Source organism: Lepidochelys kempii, chromosome 2 (assembly GCF_965140265.1).
Source record: "Lepidochelys kempii isolate rLepKem1 chromosome 2, rLepKem1.hap2, whole genome shotgun sequence".
NCBI lineage: Eukaryota > Metazoa > Chordata > Testudines > Cheloniidae > Lepidochelys > Lepidochelys kempii.
In genome coordinates this window covers 231,835,463-231,848,487 of record NC_133257.1, presented here as the reverse complement: position 1 = coordinate 231,848,487, position 13,025 = coordinate 231,835,463, and the positions used below count along the sequence as shown (strand labels likewise).

At 43.3% G+C, this 13,025-nt stretch overlaps 1 protein-coding gene across 2 annotated transcripts in view; it reads right to left on the bottom strand.

The window, feature by feature from the left end:
- Window positions 1-12,582, bottom strand: part of PLXDC2 (plexin domain containing 2) — a 418,545-nt gene extending 405,963 nt beyond the window's left edge. Inside the window, exon 1 of one of the 2 annotated variants that reach the window (XM_073334185.1) lies at window positions 11,693-12,582. In XM_073334185.1, coding sequence (XP_073190286.1) covers window positions 11,693-11,801 — 109 coding nt within the window. In that variant the 5' untranslated portion in view covers window positions 11,802-12,582. The remainder of the gene's footprint in view (window positions 1-11,692) is intronic. The other variant, XM_073334184.1, reaches the window with a different exon arrangement.
- Window positions 12,583-13,025: the final 443 nt, after the last annotated feature.

Below are 13,025 nucleotides of genomic sequence, written 5' to 3'. Positions count from 1 at the left end.
AAAGTTTTGTAAATGAGTTCCAGTAGTTCATGGATTAGGGACCACATTTTATGGGGCTCAACAGGCTTCTGCATAGATTATTTAGGTTAATCTTTCTAGTGGGACTCAGTGCTCAGTCTAGAAGATACCATCAGAGATGCTTAGTTTTGCAGTTTGAGAACTGTGGATTTGTGTCTCCAGAGGTAACATGCTTGTTAACAGCAAAAATGTTTTAAATAAATAAATAATATATAGAGGTGAGAAAAAACAGACCTCAGCTCTATTGTCCCTCTGCAAATCTGTGTACACAGAGTCAATCCCTTACCTCTCTCTAAAAGTGCAAAGTTTCAAAAAGTTCAATGAATAGAAGATTGTTGGGGGTAGAACAGATCTGGACAAGGAGAAGAAGTTGGGAGATAAATGTGAGACGCGAGGGACATATGCTTGTTTTGTTAAAATATTATATGTTTGCTGTTGAAGAAAAAAATCCAGAATACCTAACGTTGTTTTAGTTAAATAAAACAATTTAACTGTCTGTCTGGTGATGTTCTCCTCCTAATACAGATGGCAAGAAAATCCTCCAAATATTAATGATTAACCTGTTGAACTGGAGATAGTTCAGCTCCCAATGACTTCATAAATATCTGCTTCAATTACCTTTGGTAAATGAAATAACCAAACAATCATTCATTTTCTGATATAGCTGTAAAACTAATCTGAAAAGTTTTCAAAATAAATCTGTTTAAAAATGTACAATGTGTACCTCCTAAAAATGAAACCTACGTCTATCTCTGAGTTGTGAAGAATATGTATTAAGGTTATAACAACCAACAAGAATGCACTTTTATGTAGAAAAACATGATTAATCACTTCCTGACTAGTGATTTAAATCAAATCCACCCTGATCCTCCAGTCCTCCCCTTGTTACAAAGACGCATTAGGACAGCAAATGCTACATCATCCACTGGGCTGAAGTGGTCTTCATGAAACAGCTCTGCAGTGGACAATGATGGGAAGAGTCCTTCTGCTTCACTGTCACTTCCAGGGAGACATCCACCTCTCAGCTCACTAGTCGGACTGCACACTAAGCCCCTGGATTTCACCATCAGGGCCCAACTTTGGCATTGTATGTCCACAAGGTGGGGGGGGGCACAGATTTTCCAGACATCAAGTCTTCTACTGACATCAGAGAGAGCCACACAGAAATCCAAAAAACAGACTTTGACTCCAACTCAACATTTTATATGATACAAGTATGGTTTTCAGGACAGGATTTGTTCATTGCCTTCCACTCCCTCTGCTGACTCTCTGGAAACAGAGCATAAAGCAATGCAGGCCCTATATAAATATTACCACTCTCTCCCCAACCTTCCATTTCTTGGCAACAAAATAGTAATAAAATACAGGAAGTTGTAATCATGCTCTTGAGCTTGAACAAAAACATCTAAATATAGATTTGGCACAATCATGACACCTTCAAAGCAGACAAAACTTTGAACAACATCAGGGTGAAAACAAACTCTTACACAATTCTTTCTAATGGTTGGAAAATAGCAGCTTCAGACAACATTTTTCAACCTGGGCATTCAAAGTTGAGCTTCTAAATACATATTTAGGCATATAAATAAATGTGGTGCCAGAGGGACTGAGCACATGAAAATCTCTCTGAGATCAACATGAGGTGCTCATCACCTTCAAAAATCAGGCTACTAAATTTAGGTGCTTGAACATTGATTTACAAGATTAACTTGATGCACTCAGATTAGAAAATTTTGGCTAATACTACTAACTGTTACAATGAGAGAAGGTTGCCTTTTACAATCAGTCCAGCCAGAGCTTTCATACAAAGGAAAGTCAGAATTACAAACCCAAATTGGATATTGCCCATTCAGGATTTGCAAGAGTCACAGTCTGATAAAAAACAAGAGCCAAAATAATAATTTAATAGAAGAAAACAATAAGATGCAGTAGTAACATAATTGCTACTGAAAAGTCATTGGGCTAAATCCTACCCTCTGAAGTCAGTTGAGCTGCATAGGTGTAACCCGGACAGAATTTGCTCTATTCTCTAGCGGGATTAAAGAAGGAACTGTAAAAGCTACAACAGAACCTTAGTATAGGTTGCCATTGACTAAAGTTAAATTACAATGGAACACCTACAAAGAAAAGGTACAGAAATTCCAGCATCTACTCATTATGATAGAACACATATTTAAAGTGTTATTAAAGTTGGGATAATGGAGAGGGTTACACATTGTGCAGGTACTTGTGAGCATTTCTTAGTAGAGGTCAATGATCAATTACTGCATGAAGATACAGTACATGTGATAGATATGAAATACATACACTCTAATAAAATGTCTCTACAATGCTATTCACGAAGCACAAGGTATTAACTGGCCACTGTGGAACTCCGATAATGTTTATTTTAAAAGTCCAAAGCCCCTAAAACAATTGAGAATCAAAGCCATTTCAAGAGGGAGGAACTCTAAATAAACTAGACATTAAAAAGCTCTCTTTTCTGGACGTAGTCACTGAAATGCTAGAAAACTTAGGTTAAAACTATACATACTGCTGACAAAGGAGCACAGGTCCTGATCCAGCAAAGCCAAGGCACTTTTTGCATACTTACAGTTACATGCATGCGTAAGTGCTTTGGGGATCCAAAATAGTCTCTCCTGTATCAGTGCTGAGACCTAATCCTCTCCCATTGAAATCAACACAAACATCATATCAAAGGGAATAAGACCACTATGAGCAGAGAATACGTTCCCACATATTTGTGTTCTAGTCAATAGAGTCACTATGTGACTTTCAAACCCAGAATTAATAAATACACTCAGCAAAGCAGATTGCAGAATGCAGATTGCAAAGGGAAAGATATGTGAGGCCAGGCTAAAATGGGCTGTATCAAGGAGGGCCAGAACAAAATTAAGTGAGGTAGTGCTCCATGATTAAACAAACCACACAGTATTCACAAACAGTATCTAACGGCATTTTCTGGTATGTTTCATGATCGTTTACCATAAAGAGCACCAAGAGACAGAAACATGAACTTGATGTGGCTTCTCCATACATTTCAGGGTGGAAAGAAATCTCATGGGTGGATGTTAGTTCCTTTTTGTTTCTGTAATGCTCTAGTTTGGTAATATTGACATTTGCCAATTGGGGAACAACAAGTTAGATTCCACTGCCTCCCCTCTGCATTCTCAGCCCTATCTCTAATTAGCCCTTCAGTGATCTGATGATATCTCACACTGTTGGCAAGTTAGTACTAGATGAGAAGGAATGCTATTTGCTCACATCCTAAAATCCTCTTCTTTGTGCCTCCCCATTTCCTCTCCCCAAACATTGCTTTAAATGAAGTTTTGCTATAAGCTGTCTGAGTTTTAGAGTGTTGTTATGACCTACTTAAATTTCATCACTGAGCAATGATAAGCCTGGTACTATTTTAAGTCTATTTTAAACTCTGGCTTCAGGTTAAATTAGTGGGGGGGGGAAACCAGGGATAGAATTAGATAGGAATTACTCCCAAAACAAATGAAAATTACCCTAGTCATTTTGATTTGTATCATATTCAACTTACCACTGTGGGAAAGGAAGTATGAAAAAGCAAGAGGTCTACTTTAAGACAGACTGCTCTCAACTGTCTGTATTTTAGTAACAGTTTCTATTAACCTAAATGATTTCTAGGTGTATACATATAGGTAATTATACTTGGGGTTAAGATTTGGGGTGAAGATGTGTGAGGCTTTGAAAACAGAACCTTATTGTGGTTGTATCATTAAATCATCCAAGCTGAAGTCAGGGTTCATCATTGTTCATCAGGGTTCACCCATAAAGACTGACAGACACAGCTGCATTTCTAATTTCTCTAGAAGAAGACTTTGTTAAGCTGGTGACTGTCTGTCAGTGGCCTTCAAGATAGGAAGATATCTTACCTTTGGATGGGGTAACATCTTAATAGGGCACTAATTCTGAAAGAGTTAGGCATGCAGTTGTGCATGCGAAATGCACATGCATAAGCCTAATCATGTATACAGTTTTGAAAATTATATCTGCAACAGAATTAGCTATTTGTGTGTACACTTGCTTGAGTGACTGAAGTAACTGTTTCAGAGTAGCAGCTGAGTTAGTCTGTAACCGCAAAAAGAAAAGGAGTACTTGTGGCACCTTAGAGGCTAACAAATATATTTGAGCATAAGTTTTCGTGAGCTACAGCTCACTTCATCGGATTCATGCAGTGGAAAATACAGTGGGGAGATTTTATATACACAGAGAACATGAAACAATGGGTGTTACCTTACACACTGTAACAAGAGCGATCACGTAACGTGAGCTATTACCAGCAGGAGAGCGGTGGGTGGGGGGAACCTTTTGTAGTGATAATCAAGGTGGGCCATTTCCAGCAGTTGACGAGAATGTGTGAGGAACAGTGGGGGGGGGGGAATAAACATGGGGAAATAGTTTTATTTTGTGTAATGACACATCCACTCCCAGTCTTTATTCAAGCCTAAGTTAATTGTATCCAGTTTGCAACTTAATTCCAATTCAGCAGTCTCTCATTAGAGACTGTTTTTGAAGTTTTTTTGTTGAAGAATTGCCCCTTTTAGAGCTGCAATCAAGTGACCAAAGAGATTGAAGTGTTCTCCGACTGGTTTTTGAATGTTATAATTCTTGAGGTCTGATTTGTGTCCATTTATTATTTTACGTAGAGACTGTCCAGTTTGACCAATGTACATGGCAGAGGGGCATTGCTGGACCAGTATCCCCGATAATGTCATGGCAAACCTGGTGGCTGAACTTTGTGACTTTGTCCTCACCCATAACTATTTCACATTTGGGGACAATGTATACCTTCAAATCAGCGGCACTGCTATGGGTGCATGGCCCCACAGTTTGCCAATATTTTTATGGCTGACTTAGAACAACGCTTCCTCACCTCTCGTCCCCTACTGCCCCTACTCTATTTGCACTACATTGATGACATCTTCATAATCTGGACCCACGGGAAAAAAGCCCTTGAGGAATTCCAACATGATTTCAACAATTTCCATCCCACCATCAACCTTAGCCTGGACCAGTCCACACAAGAGATCCATTTCCTGGACACTATGGTGCTAATAAGTGATGATCACATAACCACCACCCTGTACCGGAAACCTACTGACCTCTATGCTTAGCTACATGCCTCCAGCTTTCATCCAGACCACACCACATGATCCTTCGTCTACAGCCAAGCGCTAAGATACAACCGCATTTGCTCCAACCCCTCAGACAGAGACAAACACCTACAAGATCGCTATCAAGCATTCTTACAACTACAATACCCACCTGCTGAAGTGAAGAAACAGACTGACAGAGCCAGAAGAGTACCCAGAAGTTACCCACTACAGGACAGGCCCAACAAAGAAAATAACAGAACGCCACTAGCCATCACCTTCAGCCCCCAACTAGAACCTCTCCAACGCATCATCAAGGATCTACAACCTATCCTGAAGGACGACCCATCACTCTCACAGATCTTGGGAGACAGGCCAGTCCTTGCTTACAGACAGCCCCCCAGCCTGAAGCAAATACTCACCAACAACCACACACCACACAACAAAAACACTAACCCAGAAACCTATCCTTGCAACAAAGCCCGTTGCCAGCTGTGTCCACATATCTATTCACGGGACACCATCACAGGGCCTAACAACATCAGCCACACTATCAGAGGCTCGTTCACCTGCACATCTATCAATGTGATATATGCCATCATGTGCCAGCAATGCCCCTCTGCCATGTACATTGGCCAAACTGGACAGTCTCTACGTAAAATAATAAATGGACACAAATCAGACCTCAAGAATTATAACATTCAAACTCCAGTCGGAGAACACTTCAATCTCTTTGGTCACTCGATTACAGCTCTAAAAGTGGCAATTCTTCAACAAAAAAACTTCAAAAACAGACTCCAACGAGAGACTGCTGAATTGGAATTAATTTGCAAACTGGATACAATTAACTTAGGCTTGAATAAAGACTGGGAGTGGATGTGTCATTACACAAAGTAAAACTATTTCCCCATGTTTATTCCCCCTCCCCCCCACTGTTCCTCACACATTCTCTTCAACTGCTGGAAATGGCCCACCTTAATTATCACTACAAAAGCTGCCGCTCTCCTGCTGGTAATAGCTCACGTTACCTGATCACTCTTGTCACAGTTTGTATGGTAACACCCATTGTTTCATGTTCTCTGTGTATATAAAATCTCCCCACTGTATTTTCCACTGCATGCATCCGATGAAGTGAGCTGTAGCTCATGAAAGCTTATGCTCAAATAAATTTGTTAGTCTCTAAGGTACCACAAGTACTCCTTTTCTTTTTTCTTTTTTTGAAGTAACTGTGTGAAAAACTGAACGCCTACGCTTTACGACATGGGCCCATCAATGTATCTTTTGTCCTCTGCTCTCAATCTGGTGACTCTAATAACATTTTCACCTTAAAAATCACTCTTGCAGATCACTTAAATATACAGTCAGCTTGTTATGTATGAAACACATAGGGCATGGTTTAACACCAGTGGGAGCCATCATGCTCCAAGTCTGACAGATTGCAGCTTCGAGAGGTTTTGACACTGTGGCTGTGATGGAGTCTTCTTTCTGCAGGTGTACTCACAGTCCTGACCAGCAAAACTGTTCAGGGCATCAGATAGTCTGGTGAACCCAGAGGGCCTTTTCTCTCAGAAACACAGTCAAATGTTTCAACCTGGAAGAAGTTTTCTATCTGCTTTGTGAAGAAAACCAGCTTGATTCAGACATGCTCTGTGTAGCATGTTTCTCTCAGAGTGTCATGGATTTCCAGTAGATAGTTGCACAGGACTCAATAGTACTTTGGGAAACACTAACTCCAGTTCCAAGACTGCACCCTTTTAAGCTTTGTGAGAGTGCAGAGGAAGAACAGCACAGTTTCTCAGGGAAGTGTGGCAGGCAGTTCTATATACGACCTAGTTCACCATGAGATTGCAGTTCTCATTTCCAGTGGATACCTCGGATACACAGGCTACATCTACTACCTCCTTCACAGTCCCTCAAGTCCATTCCCCTCAAAGTATTCCAATGAAATTGCAATTTTTGAATCTCATGGAGTTTCCATGAGTCCCTTAGGGTTTTCACAAAACTGTAGGATATGGCCCCTACAGTCCATTAATGTTTTGCTTTACATTAATTTACCTGTGGTAATAAACTAAATTACCCAAATGACAATTTTTAAAAGTCTGATTTACTTTTCATCATTAATTATATGTGTTGACAGCTTGGACAAGGGACAATAGTCAGTTCCACTGTGCCTTATAGTCAACTTCAGATTCAGAGCCAGTCACAAGTCTGATGCAAATTATGAAAGGGAATGTTTACAGATAACAAGATGGTTTCAGAGTAATTTTTAAAAAGTCAGTGAACTATAACTACTGATCTTACTGCAGGTTTTGTAGAAATATGTTACAAAACCTGAATTTAGAGACTCAAATCAACCTGACAGTGTGTGTGTCTAATCTGGGACAAACACCTTTGTATATCAGCAATATTTCAAACCACACATTTAGAAAAAATGATAATACAATTAAGGGGAGAAAGTAGGAAAAGTAAGGATGTAAATAAACAGAGGTGAGTTCCTTAAAGGGAATTCTAAGTACTACTTATATAGGACATGTGTTGGCTTTACTGCTAAACCCAAGTATCAGTAATGGACACCTGCATTTCTCTATTTGATTTTTCATTTACAAATATCATTAACTCAAAGAAATAAGGTATAACCTTTAATGCAAAAGAAACAGAAGTTACCAAACATATGTACTGCCTAATATTTTGTTTCTTTTGCTAATGTAAGATGAAATATTAATCAGCAAAGTCTCCTAAGGCCTAATGAGAAAAAAGTAACACAGACAAGCAACTCAAGCAGTGCAACAGGTTTGAATGTTTGAGTATTAGCTAAAGGTTAATCTAATAATAAAAATTGTTCTATCCCCTTCTAAATAGCAATATTTTGAAATGGTTGTTTGTCAATTAATATAAATTATACCAAAACACTGGAACACACTTTGATGGAATAAAAATTACAATAAGCTTCCTAATTCTGATTGATCGTATTTTCAGAAAAGTAACATTTTCAAGGCTTCTTGTGGGAATACTTCAACAATTAGTAACCCCTGACTTAGACAACCGGAAGCTTTAATTGTTCAGCTAACTTCCAAAAGAACATTTTTTTCAGTTCACTGAACTTATTTCATATTCATTGTGATTATCTTAAAACACACATATACCCAAATCTTATATTTAAGAACCCTGACCACTGATCTATGCATTTCTAGTCAGCAAAATGACGCTCTATACAGACACAAATGCAGAAAAAAGATAGTATAAGACAATTGATCTGAAGCCTTTTGAAAAGAACCCTGTCTGCTGAAAGATGTTGCAAGGGACAACAGTTCTGCCCTCTAGTGGAGATCCTTCCTATTCATCAGCAGCACAAATATTTCAAATTTAATTCCACAACCAGGAATGTTTTTCATAGAATATCAGGGTTGGAAGGGACCTCAGGAGGTCATCTAGTCCAACCCCCTGCTCAAAGCAGGACCAATCCCCAATTTTTGCCCCAGATCCCTAAATGGCCCCCTCAAGGATTGAACTCACAACCCTGGGTTTAGCAGGCCAATGCTCAAACCACTGAGCTATCCCTTGTTTACAGCCAAACACATTTGCTATAAAATTACTGATTGCTAAACATCAGACCTCAAGGCTACTAGACAAATGATTATTATCTCAGGAAGTTTGAAGGGACTAGTTCTGAACTTCTGGCAAAAGCTATACAAAACCATGGCTCAGCAAACTGTGGGTCAGTTTTATATGAAATCATGATGTTTATTTGATAACATTCCATAAAATCCTCTCTTTAATCCAGGTATTCAGGAACCTATACCACATGTATTGTTTGCATTCCTTTCTATTTTTATTTCATTTCAATTACAAGAATGTATTTTACTCCTGAGAATGTAAATAATGCACAGCCCAGACACAAACTATAATCAAACTCCCATTAAGCATTTGCAGTTACTGCAAAGATTTTTGGTTCAGTTTAAAATTTAGAAGACTATATTTAAACGTAACTGAGGGGCATGGTATTGACCTTAGTGTATAAGTAAAACTTCTAAATGGCACTTTTTACATTTCAGACCACATTAACTGAAGTTGAATACAGATGTTCATTTTCAAAATGGTATTTCTTGGACATATGGATATAAAAATTCATGGAATAACTTTCAAAATATATTTTTTGTTGCATTCAGGTCTCCTTGTTCTGCAAAACAGCACTCTCTACTTGCTATAAGAAATAGAGTCTATTAATCTATTGTGCTTCTCTATCGAAGAATGAAAGAACCATACATATTAAGGCTGAATGAATTTCAGTTTCTATTATTGAATTTCAGCAGCATGCTTGTGACAGTAACATCATATTTTCAGAAACAGGATTTTAAAAGGTAACAAACCTCACAACAAGCTGCCTGTCAAAAATTGTCATTTAAAATTTCCATTTTACTGTTATGAGAGAAGATTATCTCTTACAGATTATTTCATCAGCACTTGTTTAAACACAAAAATAAAATTCACCTGTATAATAATCATCTTGGTACTTTACACCATAGATCATATTCATTCAGCTTAAATATTTTTCCTTAACCTGTTAAGACACACCACATTAATAAACCAATAAAAGATTAATGAGCAGATGATATGCCATTCTATTTAGTGCTGAGATAGACTTTATTAAAATAATGCAACTCTAAAGCCTAAATCAGCAATGAATGACCAGCAGTGTACATTGATCATTCACTTCATCAATAGACTGTATTTAATCAAGAAATTATTGACACTTCTTCTGCACAAACACACCTACAGTGGAAGATTAATGAACTTCACGTGCTCAGATACAGCCTTACATCTTTTTTTTTTCAGAGCCCCACCCCTTTCCTTTATTTTCTCTAGTGATTTACTGTAAATAATATTAGTGTATGTTTCCTAAAGGCAAAGCCCTAGAAATGGCAGCACCAGGTTGGACACATACATGCTGAACAGGAGTATAATAAAACCTTCCTTCTGGGTTTTCCCTGAACTGACATAAGAGCCCTCAGCAACCTGCTGGGCTACCTTGTCATTTAGCAATTCCTGAACTCAGTGGTAGGCCCTCCTTGTCTGGCATAGCCCTAAGTGGATGTTTTTAAAACTCCTACATCTATCCTGTTCGAGTCACTCAACTCTTCACATTTGTATCAAACCTTCTGTGCAAAATGGGGTTAGTTTTCTTACAGACTATTTGTAGATGGGCTACAGGACCCAGTTTGGGGTTAACTTTTTGGGTGGCAGGAGAGGGAAAGTAAAGTGTCCTTATGTCTCTAAAGATGGATGTTTAATGATAATACAATACTTGCATTTCCAAACCTAACCCATAATGTTAAACACAGCAGCTTTCAATTGTTATTCTTAGCCTCCTAATATGCTAAAAAATGTTCACCCCACCCGATTCATCACCCAACTTTTCCCAAGCATGCCAAGATTTCCCTGGCAGTTCCCCCTATGGATTACACGCATGCAGAGGTCTATGAGATATGATGACCAGGAAGAGGACCATGTTTTGGGAAAGACTGGGTAGCTGATGAGAATCCACTACATGTGGCTGGCCTGATGCACTAACAGGTGTCTCTAGGAAAGTTTTGAACTAGAGGACCCTAAAAGGGTTACAAGCAAAGGTGGTCAGCCCACGGTGCCAGGGAAAGGGCTGGTGCTAAGCACCTGCCAGTACCTAAATTAATGTGTGCTGAAGAGGGGAGGTAAAGTTTACCAGGGACATTTATAACCTGGTTTTGAAAGGTAAGGAGCAACCTCAACTCCAGCTGAAGTCAAAGGGAGCTGCAGTTGCTCAGCACCTCTGAAAATCAGGCCATAAGTGAAGGCAACACCCATTAGTAGAGACCACATGGAGAAAGCAGCCTATTTAGTAACAGCAAGGAACCCGCTGAGCGCAGGGGAGAACAGGGGCTCGCTTTTGCAAGCCGCTGGCCATACAGAGCTGAGCGAAGGGCCAGAGCGGGGAAGTGGCAATTATTGTTGCGCTTTACAAAGGCAGGGTCTCCCCGAAAGGCGATGGGGGCCGGGTCACAGGTCCCCGGAGACTCAGGCTCCCTGAGCGTTCAGCCCAGTTCGGGGACTACTTAAGGCCATTCTGTCTTTGCAGCGCGGCTCTCCCACCGCCCAAGTATCGTGGCTGGGACTGAGACTCCTGGGGCTCGCCCTAGTGAGAAGTTGGGACTCGGGAGAGAAAGATCGCCCCCCGGACCCTCAGCTGAGCGGACCTCAGCTCCCGATTTACCCACAATAAACCCGGGAAGAGGGGGCGGGGAGGTCGCAGCTCCATGAGCTACAAGGCAGCGAGCTTCCCACGGGCGCAGGGGGAAGGGGCAAACCGCCGCATCTCACTGCAGACACCATCTTCCTCGGCCGTTCAGCAACGGGCGGGGGCTGGCCTCACACAGCACTGGCGCCTGGGGGGGATCAGAGGCCACGGTCGGGGGCTGCCGACCGGCGTGTGCTTGGCCGGGTGCCTCGCCCACCCCCAGCGGCCGCTCCCCCCACCTCCAGAGCAGCCCGGCCAAGGGAACTTCAGCAGCAGCCCTTACCCTGAGGTGGCCGCGCCGCCTCCCCGTCCACGAGCTGGACGCGGGCTGCCAAGCACTGGGCAAGGAAGAGCGCTGCAGCCGCTAAGTGGCCGTGCCTCGGGCTCGCCATCGCCCCGCGCCTGCCGGGCTCGCTCGCTGCGCCGCTCGCCTGCGGGGGGGCCCCGGGAGCGTCCTGCAGATCCCACTGCTAGCCGCGGCCGGGACGCCTCTGGTTCGCATCGGCTCCCCTCCAGCCGCGGGGAGACGCCTGGCTCGGTCCCTCCGGCGGGAGCAGCCCCAAGAACGCAGCAGCTGGCGAGGACAAGCCCAGCTCCGGCCGCCAAGCGCCCAACTCTCCCTCCTTGCGGCGGCGCCTGGCCGGACCCCCCTGCCCGCCCAGTGGGAGGGGGGCTGGTGGCTCCTGTCCACGCGCAGTTCAAGGCAAAACCTCCCCCCGGCCCGTCAGCGCCGGCACGGGAGCGACCCAGCTCTGCGCGGCTCGAGGGGAGGAGGAAACAAAATAAGTTTCTCCCCCCACCCCCGGCTGGGCGTCTTGTTGCTCCAGCCCCGTGGGCTCAGGCCAGAAAGGCAGAGCCCGCTCCTGGCAGCGGGCGGCGCAGTCCCGGCGAAGGCGCGGGATGGGGGTCCCGGCGAGGAGCCGCGCGGGGAACTAGTTTGGGGCTGGCGCGGGCGCCTGGCCCTGCGTGGGGAGCGCGCGCCGCCGGCTGGGTGCCCCGAGCGGCCCCGCGCCCCTTTCTCGGGGCCAGGCTGCCGGAAACGACCTGCCCAATTGCTGCACTTTCCTGGGGCTGAGAGAGAGAGGGGGGGGGGCCGCCCCCCTGCTCCTCGGGAGGGGCGGCTGGAGCTCCGCGCCCAGCGGCCCCCAGCCCACGTCGGGCGAGCCCAGCTCCGCCCTGGCGCCCGGATTGCCGGAGGGCAGCGCTCTCCCGGCCCCCAGCAAACACAGCGCGGGGTTCTGCGAGGAGCAGCGGGTCCGTAGGCAGCGTTCATGTGGGGGGGGGGGGAGCGGGGGGGGAGCTGGTGGAGGATGGAGAAAGGGAATCAAATTAAAAAAGGATTTGTGCTTAGACGGGAGGATAAAAAGGCATTTTGGTTATTGGTCCCTGAACCGTTCCCCCCCCCCCAACTCAGTGAGTTTTTCATGGTCTTGCTGCTGCCATCTAAAGTGCAAAGAAGAGTATTAGTTAGAGAAACTGGCTTGGTCCTGAGTTTTGCTTATGTCAGTTTCTGGCATTTAGATCAGCTGGAGATCGGGAAAGAGGGTTGGAGAATAAGCGGTGTTCAAGGGAAAGGAATAGGGACAATCTGCTCCCTAGAGCTATTTGATAGCCAG